Source organism: Psammomys obesus, unplaced genomic scaffold (genome assembly GCF_907164565.1).
Source record: "Psammomys obesus unplaced genomic scaffold, mPsaObe1.curated_primary_1811, whole genome shotgun sequence".
NCBI classification, from domain to species: Eukaryota; Metazoa; Chordata; class Mammalia; order Rodentia; family Muridae; genus Psammomys; species Psammomys obesus.
The window spans coordinates 15,054,919-15,075,546 of NW_026594428.1; the positions used below are offsets into that span (position 1 = coordinate 15,054,919).

The following is a 20,628-nucleotide window of genomic DNA, read 5'->3' on the forward strand; positions in this document are numbered from 1 at the left end:
TATCTATCTATCTATCTATCTATCTATCTATCATCTATCTATCTATCATCTATTTATCTACATCATATTTTTATTGAACCCATTCTTTTGCCTAGTCACTTCCTCATTGTATAAAGATCATAGTGTATAAAATACAATGTAAGTGAAAGATGCATCTTTCCATTGGGAGCAGCAGCCAGGAAGAGGAGTGTCTGGGAGAGACGCTCTATAAAATGAAAGCACAGAGCCCAGTCTCTTGTATGCACAAGCAGAGAACTCAACTCCCAGAGTTTTTCGGAGTAGAGGGCGAGGTAGGAGATTTCCTAGTTCCTGGGAAACTCAGGGGTGGAATGGCAGAGCTGGACATAGGGCAGTTAAGCCGGGAGACAATCCCAAGGTGGCAGTATGACTAGGAATGCAAGTATTAGTCTCTGCCCATAGCACCCTACAGAAGCTGTGCACAGTCCCTGGGTACCCTTCTAGAACATCATAGAATAACTTAACTGCTAATTTAAAGAAAGTCTATGGAATGGATTCACCAGTCTTAGTCTCCCTTGAAACTCTGTGATTCTACCACTTGCCTGGCAGCCTGCCACTTATGTATGAGGAATGTTGTAGACGGCCCATTGTCTCAATCCTCCGGCATGAAGACAGCAGCCTCTGCTTGGAAGGGTTTGTGTGGTATCACCATAGCAACAAGGTAAAGATGAAGTCTAGGCAGCAGTACAAGCAGGGTGAACTATGAAATGTGTCCTCTGGGAGAGAAAAGAGCATCCATGCTCAGTCACAAAGGTGCCCTCAGCTTCATAGTTCCATCCTTCTCCTACTTCTGCAGGGTGTCAGTGTGGTCACTGTGGTGAGTCTGCCAATGAGGGGCAGAGCTTAAACATTTATATAATTGAAAAATCATCAATGAAAGTTTTGTTTCACTTAAATTTTGATGCTTGGACCAAATCTTTGCTCATTTGATTTTAATCCACTGCCTAGACTTCATCTTTACATTGTTGCTATGGTGATACCAAACAAACCCTTCAAAGCAGATGCTGCTATCTTCATGCCAGAAGACCAAGACAATGGACCATGTACAACTTTCCTCACACATTAAGTGGCAGTGCTTGTTGATTTGGAGATTCCCATTGTATAAGGACCTTTGTCTCCATTTCTGTAATGTCTCTCTGCCAAAGGTGAAATAGAAGACTGAGAGCATGCAGTTCATCCCCAGTTTATATGTGCAAATGCAGACATGAACTACTTTGCCTGGTTCAAGGTAAAATAATCAGGACTTAAAATGGGCAGATCGGTCTTGGGAAAAAGTCACAGGGCTTTGTGAAAGCACACAGCATTGGGAACTTCTCTGGGATCTGGGTTTCAGGACTGTAGTTTGTCACAGAGGAGGAAGGTATCTTCACTGTGACGTCATCCAATGCTGGGATCTTGTTATTGAGGGAATTTCAGGCCAGAGAGGTTAAATGACAGGCTTGAGGGGTTGCAACTGATGGAGGAGCTGGGACTAGAACCCATGACCCTTACAGCAGCTTTTGTGTGTGCAGGGAGCTGCTTGCCTGAGAAGTAGCACTCATTTAGTGTAAGCCGGTGTGTCACTCACCCTCCCATCCCAAGACAGCAGCAGCAAACCTCAGCATAAGTGTTTAACACCATTTTGATTTCCTGGCTATTAACTGTGTTTCTGTCTACCCTCCAAACCCCTTAGTTTGGTGCTTGCTTATTCAGTGTAAAACAACTGTAATGGAATGCTTAAAAAAAAATCCATCTCCTTTGCTCAGTGGTGAAGTCATAGCATGTGCGAGTCTCTGGAGGCTTATTCTCAGCAGAGTGAGAAACAAAGTTCATTACATGGTACAGCTGTTACTCTTCTGTGACAAAACACCTGACAGAGGAAATTTAAGGAAGGAAGGGCTTATTTTGGCTCACTGTTTTGGGGTACCCTCCATTGTGGCAGGAAAGGCATGGTGTGGTGGCAAAAGCATCAGGCAGCTGGCCGCTTTGTATTCAGAGAGCAGAGAGAACTGACTATTGAGGCATATCTGCCTTTCTATGTTTTATTCCTTCGAGGACCCCAGCCTGTGGGATAGTGATGCCTACAATTAGAGGGTCTTCCCATCTCAGAGAACCTAGTCTGAAAAACCCCACACAGTTGTGGTCAGAAGTATGTTTCCATGAAGATAACGAGTCTCATAAAACTGACAATCAAGATTAAGTACCACACATGGCTACTTCTTGCCCCCCCCCCCTTTTTTTTTTTTTTTTTTGGAGATGGGGGTCTCACTGCAGTTGCCTTCATTGCTTTTCTATTGCTGTGAGAAGACTTCATGACTAAACCAACTTATACAAGAAAGAGTTTATTGGGGGCTCACAGTTTCAGAGGGTGAGTCCATGCCATCATGGTAGGGAGCATGGCAGAAGGTAGCGGAGAGGTCATGTTCACAAGCATGATTTCACTGTATCTCATGTTTCACAGGAGAGCTAAGTGAGAATGATATTTTGGAAGTGCAAAGTCTTTTTGTGGTGGCACATCTCCTTTAACGAGGACACACCTCTTAACTCTTCCCAAACAGTTCCACCAACTGGGGACCAAACATTTAAACATATGAACCTATGGGGGCTATTCTCATTCAAAATACTCCAGAAGTCATCTGGTCTTGAACTTGACATGAAGGTCAGGATGGCCTCAAAGTCATGATCCTTCCTCCTCTGCCTTCCACATGCTGGGACTATGCAAGTGTACCAACCATCTCCCACTGTGCTTCTTGCTTTCTTAATTACATTTGACTTTCACTCTCCAAGTGTCCAGCAGCAAACAAGCCCAGAAAGCTAATCACCTTGTTGCTGCAGTCCCTGAGTAGCCGGAAAGGGGCATAACAACTTTATAACCTGACAATGTACTTACCTGTTTGCTAAGTCTAATGTTATTGACTATATCATGGTAATAGAAAAAAAGGATAAAAAAAAATCCTCTCATTTTACCAGGATGTACCTAGTGGAAGTCAGTGAAAATAGAGACTGGCAAACTTTAGTCTTGATGATGCCAGGGTTGACTTCATATTTCTTGTTTTTAGAAAATGAATATACTTAAAAATAGCCTTTAAAACTTTTACTTTAAAAACATGCTGACCACTTTCTTTGTACACACAAAACTGCTTTGGAAGTTTTCCCTTCTCTGATAGTTAGGTAAAAATAGAATAATTAGAGTTCTGTTTTAGAGACCAATCTTTTCTCTGAATTCCTTTCCCCCTCTGGAATTTAGTAAAATCAGGTCATGGAGTAATGTGTTGCTATGTGGAATCTTACTTAGGATTTCGCCTTCTTTGAAAGCCTTCATTTGTTCTTAATCTTGACTCCTCTGCCTCTGTCCCTTTTATTTTTTGTTTGGCTACTGCACATCTGCTGTTTGTTTCATTGCTGGTTGACCCCCAAGCTCTCAAGCTGTTAAAAACATTTACTACACAGTCCAAGAGATCACTCTGAGGAAAGTCTTTTATTTCCCTTGCCAGGAAGGTAGAAAGTAGTTGAAGAAATGGCATCGTCCTGGTTTTAGTGATATTTGAAAATACACTTACACGGTCCTCTCTTTGATGTTTATGAAATGTGTACTTTATGTCAAGACCTTTTTGGATAAAGAGCAAGGAAATTGGCAGACTGTTTATTTGTTTATTAGCCGCAGTCTGGACTCTTTTCCTCACGTTGTTGTCTCTAGCCAGTCCTTCAGGTTAAGAGAAATGAATGTCAAGTGTACAGGGACAGCGATGTCCAGCTAACCTCCCTCCTTCCATTCTCTCTGCTGCCCTCCTTTCCTTTGTTCCTCCTCCCTCTCTTTCACATCTGTGTAGTCCAGGCTGGGCTCAACCTTGGCAGTTTTCTTCCCTTGTTTCCTAGAGTGCTGGGCTGTAGGTGTGCACCTCCTACCTGTCTCATTATCTTTCAATGCCCTGAAATCCTCAGCATTTTCGCTTTTCCTTTCTTGCCAACCCTCTGTAGCTTGAAAAGTCCTTCCTCAACTTTAAATTCTTTCCAACTAATACAACGTCCTTTTTCTTTTACAGTAAAGTTTCTGAAAAGAATAGCCTGTGTTTAGCTTGTTTGTATTCCCTTTCCCACCAACTACCCATTTCTCAGGCACACATTCATTTGCTTTTTGTCTACCCAGTGAAAATTTTCTAACAGCATCACTATATGCCTATTGATGCATTGTAAACCACATCAATGTTTGTGAGTCTAAAGTGGCAACAATCATCTCTCGTAACTCTGTGAGTGACTGGACTCAGCTACATGGTCCTGTGGCTCATGACCTTGGCTGAAATGCAAAAACGCAAAGGCAAAGCTGAAGTTTTCTAATGGCTGGCCCGGAAAATTTTACCATCTCACTTTTGCAAAACAGCTGTGAGATGCTGCAGCCATCTTGTAAACAGAGTCCCTACAGACATTCCAGTTAGTGTGAGCAATCCTCTATAGAACTAGTGCTGTCGGCCACTGGCTATGCTTGATTGATGATGTTGTCTCCCGCACCCTCCTGGCTGCACATTCGCAGCCGTCCTTTTTACACTTCATTCCCTCCTTGCTCCAAGGTGTTCACTTCCTTGTCTCTTATCTCCATTGGAAAACATCTATTTCCTATAGATTTATTTACTTTATGTTGCTGAGTATTTGCCTACAAGTATGTAAATGTACTATGTGAATGCTTGGGGCCCACAAGATGCCAGAAGAGGACAACAGATGCTCTGTGGGTTACAGGTGTTTGTGAGCTGTCATGTGGGTTCTGGTAACCAAACCCAGGTCTTCTGCAAGAGCTGCAAGTGCTCTTAATTGGGGAGCCATCTGTCTAGCCTCCTTTCAAGAAAATCTTATTTGTGCTCATAGTCTTAACTTTGATTTAATTATTCACTTGATAAACATTTATTGAATAGCTACTATACTGGATGAAACTGCTGCTGATTAAGTTTTATTAAAAAATGTTTATGTATGATGTGTGTGTTTGCAAATGTGTTCGAGTGCAGGAGTGTGTGTGTGTGTATTTGATGTGTGTGATGATGTGGTACATGTGTGTGTATGTATTGGTATGCCTATGCCATAGTACATATGTGGAGGTCAACTTTCCAGAGTTATAGGGATGTGAGCTAACTTGCCAGTCTTGAACAGTGTGTGATATTTTTTACGCATGGAGCCATCTTACCTGCCTGATATTTAGTTTTACAGGTTCTGTTTTTCACAGTCACAACAAATAATGCCTTTATTTTTGTTTTTATGTTAGTAATCTTATGTTTTGCACATGTCTGCAACCATGTGTGTGTCTATTTTTATACCTTTGGTGATTCTCAGTGGGTGTGATTTTGCCTGATAGAAGATGTTTGGTAGTGGCTGGAGATATTTTTTGATTCCTGTATCTTGATGATGAGAAGGAACTTCCAGCATCTTTGAAGTAGAGTACCAGGCAGCTCCTGACTAGTATAGGATATCCCTCATAAGAATGATCTGGCCCACACTGCTCGGGTTGGATTGGGAGCCTGTATATATATCTCTTTATCTGCATGTGATAAAATTCCCTTAAACTCTAGATATCCATTCCCAAGAGCTGATCTGTCTCTTCCATGTACGTGTTGATACACGCAAACCCAGCACATCCAAAAGCCCACTAGTGGTGGTGATGCAATAGTTTGCTCCTTCTGATACAAACTTACAGACTGGACATGCTGCAGAGATCCATTTGCCTGCATCCAGGCCTGTCTCAAGGCAATCTACTCTTCACACTGATGCCAGGGTGATGGAGCTTTTGTTACTACAGAGAGAGCTACCATTTGTCTTCCTTTATTTGAAACTCATTCATTCCCCATGGGTTCTAGATAACGTTTGAAAGCTTTGAGGTGTCCAAGAAAGTATTTTATCTTATGACATCTTTCTTATCTCCTACTATGTTTACTTGTCTGTCATTCAGCCACCCCTGGCTTCCTGGTGGTTCCGGATAGCCCTGAGCTTTCTGATACCTCCCAGGTGCAGCTTTTTTGCAGCTTATTTGCAGGTGCAGCTTCCTCCTAGGGAGTGATGTCAATTTTCCTTCAACTCTGGCTTAAGCTGCCTTTTCCTGAAACTCTCCAGTTACTCTCCCCTCTGTCCCTCTCCAAGTGTAGATTAGACTGGGAAAGCTCTTTCTTACTCCTTTTCTGAAGATCTATAGGTCTCCTGTTTTCTGGGACCCTCAAATCTGATTTTCTTCCTAATCTTTACGTCAGCTTGTAGTAGTTACATTTTCTTCACATATCCTAATAAGTAGTTACATTTTCTTCACTTACCCTAATAACCAGCTCATGCTCTTTTTTGAGGTTATTATCATTGTTTATTGCCACTGGCATGAATAGGAGTTTAAAAAGTGTTTGTTGATCAGAAAGGACATCCTTCTACTGCTGCTAGGAGTTACTGATTGGCATTAAAGGTAATTGGCTTATTTGAGGAATGGATTGGAACAATGTGTACTAATGGCAAAATATTTGAAGAGATTATGGTATACCTATATGCAATATTTTGTAGCTATTATTATTGAAGCCCTGGAAAAATCTGCCCCAAACTACAAACAACACTGGTGCATTGTTAAGGGAGGAATACACAAAGAAATTTTATGTCAATATAAACATTGGCACATGCACATGTTTGAATATTTCGTGTGGGCAAAGAGTATGGTAGGGTGGTCATTAAGCTGCAAATCCTGGTTATACTGAGCATTTCTCATTACTGTAATTGACAGCTAACAGAACAAAGCATCAGTGGTGGAAGTCAAAATGAATTCCAAGAGCAGATATGAACCTATAAACAGCAAAGATAAGAGATAAGAATGTTACTTTGTGGCTGAAAATTTTTTTACAAAAATGGGAATTTCATTTTTTTGCATGCATCTATTAAATTCTTTTATGCATGTGGAACTAAGTCTGGAAAGATAGAATAAAAGGTTAACAGTAATAATTTATGGATGGCTGATGATTTATATGGCTTCTTTTTGTTTGTCTGTGTTGTTTGCATTTCAAAACAATGGGCACACCTTATTTTCATAAGAGAAGTCAATTTATTTCTAAAAATAGAAGAGAGTACATAAACACTGCTACCATTAAGCTGCCTGTTATGCGGATCCCTAAGACTCAAAAACCACAATTGTGTGAAATTGTCATAAAGTGAACCATCTGAGAGCAGCAATTGCAAAATAAATTTTTATTCCTCTCTTTTAGCAACGGCTGAAAGAGGAGAAGGAAGCCAAGAGGGCTCGTTTGGATGGAAGGCATGACTACCTGTTTGCAATTGTAGCTTCCTGTTTGGACCTGAACAAACTGGAAGTGGAAGATGCCCTTCTTGAGGGTAATCAGGTAGGAGACTTTTGTGCCCCTACCATCCTGTGGCAAGCACCAGTGCTGTGCCTTTGAAGAGGTGCGAGCCTAACGTTCAGGGGCTCCATTCTGGGTTAGGCAGATCAGACTCCTGAGTCTCCAGCTCTCTCGGTTGTCTCTTGTGGTCATCATTTGAGTTCTACAGGTTGATGATGATGCCTGAGTTTCTTTATGGCCAATGAGGTTGAGTCTTATGCCAGTTTGGGACCTGAGATTAGGGAGTGAACCATATTTCAAGTTGCTGATTTATGTATGTGTATGTGTGTGTGTATATATGTATGTGTGTACGTGTGTGTATGTATATATGTGTGTGTGAATGTATACATGCATGTGTGTATGTAACTATGTATGTATGCATTGTGCATTCATTTATTTTTACTGTTTAAACATTTTGTACATCTGTGTAATGTGTTTTTATCAAGTCCACCCCCATTCCCTCTTTGAATTTCTCCCCTGTCCTTCTACCACTATCATCTCCCCTCCCCCATTTTTAAATCCATCACATTTACTTAGTGCTGCTAGCATGTGCCGGGGTTTGGACCACCTGCTGGAGGTGCCTCTCAGGGACTTAATCCTTCAGAAAACTGACTTCTTCCTCTCCCCACCACCAGCAGCCACCAGTAGCTCCCTAGCTAGGTGTGAGACTTCTTGACCACCTCTCCGTTCCATGCTAGATTTTATTTGGCTTGGGCTTGCACGAGAGAGAGAGAGGCAAAGAGATAGAAAAAGACACAAAGAGAGACAAAGAGACAGAGAGAGAGATGGAGAGAGAAACAGAAAGAAGGTAACCAACAGACCTTGTGCACGTCGTCATAGTTGTCAGTTCGTAAGTATGTATGTCCCATTGTGCTTGAAGTTATTCACACTCTTATAATCTTTCCACCCATTCTTCTGTGACAGTTCCATGTCTTGATATGATATAGAGGCACTCTGTCTGTCTTTAATTATCTATCTATCATCTATCTATCTATCTATCTATCTATCTATCTATCTATCTATCTATCTATCTATCTATCTATCTAATCTATCTGCCTACTTACCTACCTACATACCTGTTGGTTCTACTCTAGGTTGAATATTGGATACTGAACTGTGCCATGGTTTTCTGACTGTGGTTTTTTTTTTTATTAATTACACTTTATTCATTTTGTATCCCCATAAGCCCCTCCCTCCTCCCCTCCCGATCCCACCCTCCCTCCCCTTTCTGCATGCATGCCACTCCCCAAGTCCACTGATAGGGGAGGTTCTCCTCTCTTTTCTGATCTTAGTCTATCAGTTCTCATCAAAAGTGGCTGCATTGTCCTCTCCAGCTCTTACTATTTCCCACTTCTTACATAAAATTCCATTCATTCTGCCCATCAGTTGGCCATCAGGCTCAGCATCTGCTTTGACAGTCTATACTGCAGAGGCTTTCAGAGGCCCTCTGTGGCAGGTTTCAAGGTTGTTTCCTGTTTTCTTCTGGCTTTCAGAGGCCCTCTGTAGCAGGTTCCGAGGTTGTTTCCTATTTTCTTTTTCTTCTGATGTCCATCCTCTTTGCTTTTCAGGATGGGGATTGAACATTTTAGTTAGGGTCCTCTCTTTTGCTTAGTTTGTTTAGATGTACAGATTTTAGTGGGTTTATTCTATGTTGTATGTTTATATGAGTGAGTATATACCATGTGTGTATATACTAGGAATAGCGCTTCCTCAAAATGCAGCCATACAACTCCTAGGCATATATCCAAAAGAGGCTCAAGTACACAATAAGGACATTTGCTCAACCATGTTTGTAGCAGCTTTATTTGTAATAGTCAGAAGCTGGAAACAGCCCAGATGTCCCTCAACTGAAGAATGAATGCAGAAACTGTGGTACATCTACACAATGGAATATACTCAGCAATGAAAAATAAGGAAATCATGAAATTTGCAGGTAAATGGTGGGACCTGGAAAGGATCATCCTGAGTGAACTGTTCCAGAAGCAGAAAGACACACACGGTATATACCCACTCATATAGACATATAATATAAGATAAACCTACTAAAATCTGTACATCTAAAGAAACCAATCAAGAGAGAGGACCCTGACTAAAATGCTCAATCCCCATCCTGAAAGGCAAAGAGGATGGACATCAGAAGAAGAAGAAAACAGGAAACCAGCTAGAAACCCGCCACAGAGGGCCTCTGAAAGGCTCTGCCCTGCAGACTATCAAAGCAGATGCTGAGACTTACGGCCAATGGTTGGGCAGAGTGCATGGAATCTTATGAAAGAAGTGGGAAATAGCAAGATCTGGAGAGGACAGAAACTCCACAAGGAGAGCAACAGAACCAGAAATTTGAACACAGGAGTCGTCCCAGAGACCCATACTCCAAACAAGTATCATGCATGGAGATAACCTAGAACCCCTGCGAAGAGGTAGCCCATGGCAGTTTAGTGTCCAAGTGGGTTACCTAGTAATGGGAAGTGGGACTGCCTCTGACATAATCTGATTGGCCTGCTCTTTGATCACCTCCCCCTGAGGGGGGAGCAGCCTTACCAGGCCACAGAAGATGACAATGCAGCCATTCCTGATGAGATTTGATAGACTAAGACCAGAGGAAGGAAAGGAGGACCTCCCCTATCAGTGGACTTGGGGAGGGGCATGTGTGAAGAAGGGGGTGGGAGGGTGGGATTGGGAGGAGAGGAGAGGAGGGACTTATGGGGGGATACTAAGTGAATAAAGTGCAATTAATAAAAATAAAAATAAAAAAGATAAAAAAGTGATTACATAACAGACAACAGCCAGGGCTACACACAGACAGAAACCAGCTCAGAAGAAAGAAAGAGAGAGAGAGAAAGAAAGAAAGAGAAAGAAAGAAAGAAAGGAAGAAAGAAAGAAAGAAAGAAAGAAAGAAAGAAAGAAAAGGTGTGTGTGGGGGCTAAGAGCACTGGCTCTCTTCCAAAGGACCCAGGTTCAATGGACATTGGAAGAAGGAGAAAACAGGAAACAGGACAGGAGCCTAGCAGAGAGGGCCTCTGAAAGACTCTATCCAGCAGTGTATCAAAGCAGATACTGAGACTCATAGCCAAACTTTGGGCAGAGTGCAGGGAATCCTATGAAAGAAGGGGGAGATAGTGGGAACTGAAGAGGACAGTAGCTCTACAAGGAGAGTAACAGAACCAAAAAATCTGGGCACAGGGGTCTTTTCTGAGACAGATATTCCAACCAAGGACCATTCATGGATATAATTTGAAACCCCTGTTCAGATGTAGCTCATGGCAGCTCAGTATCAAAGAGGGTTCCCTTGTAAGGGGAACAGGGACTGTCTCTGACATAAACTCTGTGGCTGGCTCTTTGACTACCATTGCCCTGATGGGGGAAAAGCCTTGCCAGGCCACAGAGGAGGACAATGCAGACAATCCTGGTGAGACCTGGTAAGCTGTAGTTAAGTGGAAGGGGAGGAGGACCTCCCATATCAGTGGACTTGGAGAGGGGCATGGGAGGAGATGAGGAAGGGAGGGTAGGATTGGGAGGGATTGAGGGAGGGGCTACAGTTTGGATACAAAGTGAATAAACTGTAATTAATATAAAAATAAAAATTTGAAGATGGCGACTAGCACACACAGTTTCCGAGCTGTGGAAGAGATAAAGTTCTGAGCTGATGTGTGGAAGAACTTCTGAAGCCAGGGAAACAACGGAGAGACTTTCTAAACAACAGGGAACATCGCAGGAGGTGAAAACCTTGGTCTCGGGTCACCCACGGACTTGATTGGGGAAGGTGAGAAACGATCCTTTGATCTCTCGGCACTCCCCTCCCCCAGACCTCCCTCCTCCTCGGCACAGGCACAGCCGACTCGCCTTTCGCCTTTCTCAGCGCAGACCTAACTGCCTGGGGCCTGCAGCCACTGAGGCGGAGCCCCAAGCCCTTTATCGGCAAAGGCCAGCAGTACTGTGTCTCGGAGCCCCAGATTCACTCGCGGCGGCTGCACAATCCTCCCAGGGCCCGAGTCTGCTAAACGCCATAATAGCTCCGCACGAGCGCCATCACTGACGGTACGGCCCGCCCAATCCCACAGTGACAGAGAATACGCTATATACTCACCAAAACCAGACAAAAACGCCATACAAGCTAGACACACCAGGCGCTGGGCCTCCGAAGCTTGGAGAGCACAGTAAAGAGACCCCAGGACTTCCCAGAAAGCATCTGGACTAGCAACCCAGTCTCCAGTTACAGCGGGACTTTCTAACCTGGCGGCGGAGCAGCACTGAGCTGGCGGGGCACATCAGCCCTCCAGTTTAAGACTAACCAGGGCCAAACCAGAGAACAGAAAGGCTGATTACCCCGATTCCCACTGACGTGACCACCCTGAAAACTCCAGCTGCAGCAAGACCTCATAACCTGGCAGTGACAGCAGCACGGAACTGGCGGAGCACATCAAAGAAGCAGGGCCAAACCAGAGAACAGAGAGCCCAGATAAGCCAATCTCTGCCAAGTGTCCTGCCTGTAAGTGAGTGCACCCTTGAGAATCTGCAGCTCCACTGATCCTGGGTTCTGCTAAAACAGAAGCCAGGCATCGAACCCCCTCCCACCCATATACCCACTTTGGGAAACAGAGGGGCACTTGGAACATTGAAGTTCCTGCTCTGTGGGTCTAATTGAGGAGTTAAGGCAGTTAATGCCAGAAATTGCGCTGCGATCATCACTAGCGCCTGCGACATATACATTGCAGAGCCCCTCCCACACACTCAAGGGTTCAACATTAGCCATCACTCTGTCCCTCGAGACACACGCCCACACCCACTTACACACACACACACATATACACACACACGCACGCACGCTTGCATTTGCCTCTGTTTGCGCCTGCGTACTTTCCTCCCACAGGTACAGCTAGTCCTCAGCATACGCTAAGGACACGGGACCTCTCTCAACTTCCTGAAGAATTCTCCAGACTCGAGAGAGAGACAGTACCAGTCTGATTGGCAGAATCCAAAAACAAACAGGGAAGGTCTCAGACAAGCCAATGGCCAGGGGTAGGCGAAAGAACACTTCCAACATAAATCAGGACATCATGACTTCACCAGCAAACCCCAAAACCGATGGATACTCCAATTCATCAGAAGCACAGGAAAATGACCTTAAAGCCATGCTTGCTCAATTATTTGAGGCTTATAAGGAGGAAATGAACAAATCTTTCAAAGAGTTGGCCAGTCAATTGGAGGTAAAGAAAGAAGAAATAGACAAAACCCTTAAAGAAACACAGGCAAACATAGCCAAACAAATAGAGGCACAAGTAGAGAAAAAATTAGTGGCATACAAAAAGGAAATGAACAAGGAAATAGAGTCCATCGTAGAGAGACAGGAATCCAAATTCAAACACATAAAAGAAATGGTGCAAGGCATGAAAACAGAATTAGAATCAATAAAGAAAACACAAAATGAGAAAACTCTTGAGCTGGAGAACTTGGAGAAAAGATCAGGAACCACAAAAGTAAGCATCACCAACAGAATACAAGAGATGGAAGAGAGAATTTCTGGAGCTGAAGACACACTTGCAGAAATTGATACTTCTCTCAAAGAAAAAGTAAAATCAGAAAAATTCCAATCACAAAATATCCAAGAAATCAAGGATGCTATGAAAAGACAAAATCTAAGAATAATAGGAATTGATGAAAAAGAAGACTCCAGGCTCCAAGGTCCAGAAAATATTTTCAAAAAAATCATAGAAGAAAATTTTCCCAACTTAAAGAAAGAGATGTCCATAAATATACAAGAGGCCTACAGAACACCAAATAGACTAGACCAGAAAAGAAACACATCACGTCACATCATAGTCAAAACACTAAATCTACAGAACAAAGAAAAGATATTAAAAGCAGCAAGGGAAAAAGGCCAAGTAACATATGAAGGTAGACCTATCAGAATCACACCAGACTTCTCATCAGAAACTATGAAAGCCAGAAGGGCCTGGGCAAGCATCATGGAGACTCTAAGAGATCACAAATGTCAACCGAGACTACTATACCCTGCAAAGCTTTCAATCAACATAGATGGAGAAAACAAAATATTCCATGACAAAACTAAATTTACGCAATATCTATACAGCAAACCAACCCTACAGAAGATACTAGAAGGAAAACTCCAATCCAACGAAAACGAATTCACCCAAGAAAACAGGGCATACAGATAACATCCCAACAAAAATGAAAAGAAAACAAGCAATGAAACAAGGTAAGATCATCGACTCCATTACAAAAGGAACTAACATGCATTGGTCAATATTATCTATCAATATTAATGGACTCAACTCACCAATAAAAAGACACAGGCTAACAGAATGGTTACGGAAACAGGACCCAACATTCTGTTGCATCCAAGAAACACACCTATGCAACAAAGATAAACACTACCTCAGAGTAAAGGGCTGGAAAAATGTTTTTCAAGCAAATGGTTCCAGAAAACAAGCTGGAGTAGCCATCCTAATATCTAATAAAATAGACTTTCAACCCAAGTTAATAAAAAAAGATAAGGAGGGCCACTATATTCTCATCAAAGGAAAAATCCAACAAGAGGACATCACAATTTTGAATATCTATGCCCCAAATACAAGAGCACCTACATTCGTAAATGAAACAATATTAAAGCTTAAATCATACATTGATCCTAATACCTTAATAGTAGGAGACTTCAACACCCCACTCTCATCAAGGGACAGATCAACCAGACAGACACCAAATAGGGAAATAAAAGCACTCACAGAATCCCTAAATCAAATGGACCTAATAGATGTCTACAGATCTTTTCACCCAAACTCAAAAGAGTACACCTTCTTTTCAGCACCACATGGAACCTTCTCCAAAATAGACCATATAGTTGGTCACAAAGCAAGCCTCAACAGATACAAAAGGATTGAAATAATCCCTTGTATACTATCTGACCACCATGGACTAAAGCTGGACATCAACAACAACAGAAACAACAAAAAGCCGACACGCACATGGAAACTGAACAACTTACTACTCAATGACAGCTGGGTCAAGGAAGAAATAAAGAAAGAAATTAAAGACTTTCTAGAATTCAATGAAAATGAAGGCACAACATACCCAAATTTATGGGACACATTGAAAGCAGTGCTCAGAGGAAAATTTATAGCACTAAGTGCCTACAAGAAGAAATCCGTAACATCACATACAAACAACTTAATGGCCCAACTGAAAAACCTAGAAAAAAAAGAAGCAGATACACCCAAGAGGAGCAGACGGCTGGAAATAATCAAACTAAGGGCAGAAATCAATCAATTAGAAACAAATAAAATTATCCAAAGAATCAATGAAACAAAAAGCTGGTTCTTTGAGAAAATCAACAAGATAGACAAACCGTTAGCCAAACTAACTAAAAAGCAGAGAGAAACCATACAAATCAGCAAAATCAGACAGGAAAATGGGGACATAATTACAGACACTGAGGAAATCCAAACGATTATTAGGTCATACTACAAAAGCCTATATGGCACAAAATTTGAAAATCTAAATGAAATGGATAACTTTCTTGACAGATTCCATCTACCAAAATTAAGTCAAGATCAGGTAGAAAGACTGAATAGTCCTATATCTCCCAAGGAAATTGAAGCAGTCATTAACAGTCTCCCCTCCAAAAAAAGCCCTGGACCAGATGGCTTCAGCGCAGAATTCTACAAGACCTTCAAAGAAGTATTAACACCAATTCTCCTCAAACTATTCCATAAAATAGAAACAGAAGGAACACTACCAAACTCATTCTATGAAGCCACAGTCACTTTGATACCTAAACCACACAAAGATCCAACCAAAAAAGAGAACTTCAGACCTATCTCTCTTATGAACATTGATGCAAAAATACTCAATAAAATACTTGCAAACCGAATCCAAGAACACATCAAAGATATCATCCACCATGACCAAGTAGGCTTCATCCCAGGAATGCAAGGGTGGTTCAACATACGGAAATCCATCAATGTAATCCACCACATAAACAAAATGAAGGAGAAAAACCACATGATCATCTCCTTAGATGCTGAAAAAGCATTTGACAAAGTCCAACACCCATTTATGTTTAAAGTCTTGGAGAGATCAGGGATACAAGGCACATACCTAAAGATAGTAAAGGCAATATACAGCAAGCCTATAGCCAACATCAAACTCAATGGAGAGAAACTTAAAGCAATCCCACTGAAATCAGGGACAAGACAAGGCTGCCCACTCTCTCCATATCTCTTTAACATTGTACTTGAAGTCCTAGCCAGAGCAATAAGACAACTAAAGGAGATCAAGGGGATACAAATCGGAAAGGAAGAGGTCAAAGTGTCACTATTTGCAGATGATATGATAGTATACATGAGCGAACCCAAAGATTCAACCAGAGAACTTCTTCAGCTGATAAACACCTTCAGCAAAGTGGCAGGATACAAAATCAACTCAAAAAAATCAGAAGCCCTCTTGTATACCAAAGACAAAAAGGCTGAGAAAGAAATTAGGGAAACAACACCCTTCACAATAGCCACTAATAACATAAAGTACCTTGGTGTGACTCTAACCAAGCAAGTGAAAGACCTGTTTGAGAAAAACTTCAAGTCTTTGAAGAAAGAAATTGAAGAAGATCTCAGAAGATGGAAAGATCTCCCGTGCTCATGGATTGGTAGGATTAACATTGTGAAAATGGCCATCCTGCCAAAAGCAATTTACAGATTCAATGCAATTCCCATCAAAATACCAACTCAATTCTTTACAGACCTTGAAAAAAAGATTCTCAGCTTCATATGGAGAAACAAAAAACCCAGAATCTCCAAAACAATCCTGTACAACAACAGATCATCTGGAGGTATCTCCATTCCCGATCTCAAGCTGTACTACAAGGCAACAGTAATAAAAACTGCATGGTATTGGCATAGAAACAGAAAGGAGGATCAATGGAATCGCATAGAAGACCCAGAAATAAACCCACACACCTATGAATACTCAATATTTGACAAAGAAGCCAAATCCATTCAATGGAAAAAAGACAGCATCTTCAACAAATGGTGCTGGACCAACTGGATGTCTACATGCAGAAAAATGAAAATAGACCCATATTTATCACCCTGCACAAAACTAAAGTCCAAGTGGATCAAGGACCTCAACATAAAACCAGATACTCTAAATCAGCTGGAAAAAAAAGTGGGAAACAGCCTAGAACTCATTGGCACAGGAGACAACTTCCTGAACAGAACACCAACAGCACAGGCTCTAAGAGCAACAATCAATAAATGGGACCTCATGAAACTGAAAAGCTTCTGTAAAGCAAAAGACACTGTCATCAAAACAAATAGACAGCCTACAGATTGGGAAAGAATCTTCACCAACCCTTTATCTGACAGAGGGCTAATATCAAGTATATATAAAGAACTAAAGAAGCAGAAAAGCAACAAACCAAGTAATCCACTTAAAAAATGGGGAACAGAGCTAAACAGAGAATTCTCGAAAGAGGAACATCGAATGGCAGAGAAACACTTAAAGAAATGCTCAACCTCATTAGCCATTAGGGAAATGCAAATCAAAACGACCCTGAGATTTCACCTTACACCCATCAGAATGGCCAAGATGAAAAACTCAAGTGATAGCACATGCTGGAGAGGTTGTGGAGAAAAGGGAACCCTCCTCCATTGCTGGTGGGAATGTAAACTGGTTCAACCACTCTGGAAGTCAATCTGGCGCTTTCTCAGACAACTAGGAGTAGTGCTACCTCAAGACCCAGCTATACCACTCCTAGGTATATACCCAAAATTTGCTCAAGTACACAACAAGGACATTTGTTCAACCATGTTCGTAGCAGCTTTATTTGTAATAGCCAGAACTTGGAAACAACCCAGATGTCCATCAACGGAGGAATGGATACAGAAATTGTGGTATTTTTACACAATGGAATACTACTCAGCAATCAAAAAGGAGGAAATCATGAAATTTGCAGGCAAGTGGTGGGATCTAGAAAAGATCATTCTGAGTGAAGTATCCCAGAAGGAGAAAGACAAACTTGGTATATACTCGCTTATATAGACCTACAAGACATGATAAACATAATGAAATCTACACACCTAAAGAAGATAATCAAGAAAGTGGACACAGGCGAAGGTGATTAATCCTCATTTAGAAAGACAAATGGGATGTGCCTTGAACTTATGACAGGAGTCTACCACAAAAGGCATCTGAAAGACTCTACCTAGCAGTGTTTCAAAGCAGACACTAAGACTCATAACCAAACCCTCGGCAGAGTGCAGGGAATCATATGAAAGAAGGGAAGTTAGTATGATATGGAAAGGATAGGAGCTCTACAAGGACCAAATATATCTGGGCACAGGGTCTTTTCTGAGACTGAAACTCAACCAAGGACCATCTATGGATATAACCTAGAACTTCTGCTCGGATGTGGCTTGTGGTAGCTCAGTAACCAAGTAGTTTTCCAAAGTAAGGGGGACACGGACTATTTCTAACAGGATCTCAAGGGCAGGCTGTTTGACACCTCCCCCCAGGGGAGGAGCAGTCTGTTAGGCCACAGAGGAGGACTTTGCAGCCAGCCCTGAAGATACCTGATAAAACAGGGACAGATGAAAGGGGAGGAGGTCCTCCCCTATCAGGGGACTTGGAAAGGGGCAGGGAGGAGACCAGGGAGGGAGTGTGGGGTTGGGGAGGGAATGAGGGAGCGGGATACAGCTGGGACACAGAGTTAACAAAATGTAACTAAAAAGAAAAAATAAAAAAAAAAAAGAAAAAAAAAATTTAATTTAAAATAAAAATAAATAAATAAATAAAGAATCCCAAAGACTTAACTTTTAAACACATGGCATGAGAGGGGAGAGAGAGGGGAGGAAAGAGGAAAAGGGAGAAGAACTGAGAGAAAGGGAGGGAGGGAGAGAGGGAGGGAAAAAGAAACTGTTGATAACATGTTCCAGTTTGCACAGGATGAGGGGCAGAGTAGGGCAGTACTAGTTTGAGATAGAGCCAGTTTTTATGGTGAAGACCTTTCTGCCTCCATGGCCATTGTGTAGCTGTAAATGCTCAGTTGGAAGGCCTTGGGACCAAGGAGACTCATTCATTAGCCAACACTAACAGCTTCGAGCAGGAACTGTAGGAAGCAATTAACAAGAATTAGAAGAAAATGAAGGGCATCAGACCCAGTTAATGGGGAAGTTCCTCTTTGCCTCTCTTTCTTGATACAGGTGACACTTACTTAATATCTACTATCATTAGTTCCTGTTTTGAGTTAGTCTCACCTCCAATTTCAGTCATATTCATCTTACCAGGAGGTAGATAATACTATTACAGAAAAAGGAAGCAGAGGGTGGGTTACCTAGCCTTTCTCACTGTACTGGTACAATCATCCAGATACTTCATATTTGAGAACCTATGCAGTAATTGTCCTTTAGGGATTGCTTTATTTCATTGGTGTAATGTTTCATAGTTGCATTAGTCAGAGGTCTCTAGAGGAACAGAACTGATTGTATATATGTATCAACACACACACACATACTTGGCTTGTACAGTGAAGTCTGGGTATTCTGGAAAGGCTGAGAATCTAGCAGTCGTTCAGTCCATGAGACTGAACAGCTCAGCAGTTCCAATCTGGCACTGAAGGCCTTGAGGATCCTGGAGAGCTGTTAGTCTTATGTCTGTTAGAACCAAAGAATCTGGTTCTAACATCAGCAAAGGAATGCAGTAATACCATCAACAGGCTAGATGAACTTGACAGAAAGACTGAAAGTGATCAGGCAGAAGTAAAGTTTCCTTCTTTGTATTGTTTTTTTTTTTAATTCTTTTTTAAAAATTTATTTATTTTTATTAATCACAGTTTAATCACTTTGTATCCCAACTGTAATCCTCTCCCTCGTCCCTTCTAAGTCCCACCCTCCCTCCCTATTCTCCACCCATGCCCCTCCCCCAGTCCACTGATAGGGGAGGTCCTCCTCCCCTTCCATCTGATCCTAGTCTAGTCTCCACCAGAATGGTCAACGCACATGCAGGGGTTGGTTTTATCACTTCAAACAATCTGGTCACGAAACTCTTCTACAGGAGTGTGTGGTGGCTTGCCTTTGATTCCAGATCTAGCAAAGAGGACCAAGATTGGCCATCACAAAGGTGCATCTTTGTTGTGGCGTGTGTCAGAGGCCTCTTGCTTATTGAAGTCGAGAAAAGTCCCTGCTCACAGGTGTCAGATTTTGTTTATTCATTCACGGCATTTCCACTTTCTGTGGAGGTGACTGGGAGCAGAACAGCTGTAGACGTGAGAACACAAGCATCCCCTTGAGATCCTGCTTTCAGAACTTTGCGATGTATGTGCTATGTGTGGTTACAAACAGAACTGATGGATCTCATGACAATTCCAAGTTTAACTTTTTGAAGAAACTTTGTACTGTTTTCCACAGTGGCTGTACATTTTTACATTCCCATAGTGTGTTTATTTATTTTTTGGCAGTAGCCATCCTAATGAGTATGTAGATTTTTTATTGTTTCTATCTCATTTATCATCCATGTCAATTTATCATCTATCTATCTATCTATCTATCTATCTATCTATCTATCTATCTATCTGTCATCTAATTTCTATTTATCTATCCACCTATCTATCCATATATCTATATGCATCATCCGTCTTCTTATTTTTGTGTGTGCGTGTTTATGTATGTGCACACATGTCCACACATGTGGATATTGTCACAATGTGAATGTGGAGGTCAGAGGACAACCTTAGATGTTGGGCCTTAGGAGCCTTTTGTTAGAGACCAAGTTCCTTGCTGGCCTAGGACTTTACCATGTGGTCTGCAAGTTTCCTAAAATCTCCTGTCTTCACTTCCCACCTGACTATCACTGGGGTTATAGGCATGTGTCAGTATAATAGGCTTCTTATGACAGAGTTCTGGTTATCCAGATCCTTCAAGTGCCTTTCAGACTGAGCACCTCCCAGTCTACACTTCTTCTCATATGAACTCTAAACCATGCTGTAGACTACTTGCAAGATTTCTGTTGGTATTAGGCCATGTATGAGATAGATGAACTCTGGATCTCATGGATGTGATCAGGTGAGAGATGGCTATGGAAAGAATAGTTGGCAGCTATATATGTTCTTAAAGCAGCTTTAGAAGATTATTATATTTAAATGTTAATTATCTCTCTTGTGCTATGTGTTGAAGATTTACTTTCTCTTTCTGACTTGCAATTTACTGAGCACAAAATATTCATTTATAAATATTTTATTTATATCTGTCTTTAACAACTCAGTGCTTTGTGGAATTAGCAAAAATGG

At 41.7% G+C, this 20,628-nt stretch overlaps 1 protein-coding gene across 1 annotated transcript in view; it reads left to right on the forward strand.

Moving 5' to 3' along the window:
• The first annotated feature begins 149 nt into the window (after positions 1-149).
• Positions 150-20,628, forward strand: part of Dnah5 (dynein axonemal heavy chain 5) — a 298,260-nt gene continuing 277,781 nt past the window's right edge. The window contains exons 1-2 of the mRNA XM_055619009.1: positions 150-290; positions 7,206-7,340. Of these exons, the coding sequence (XP_055474984.1) occupies positions 150-290; positions 7,206-7,340 (276 nt within the window). The remainder of the gene's footprint in view (positions 291-7,205; positions 7,341-20,628) is intronic.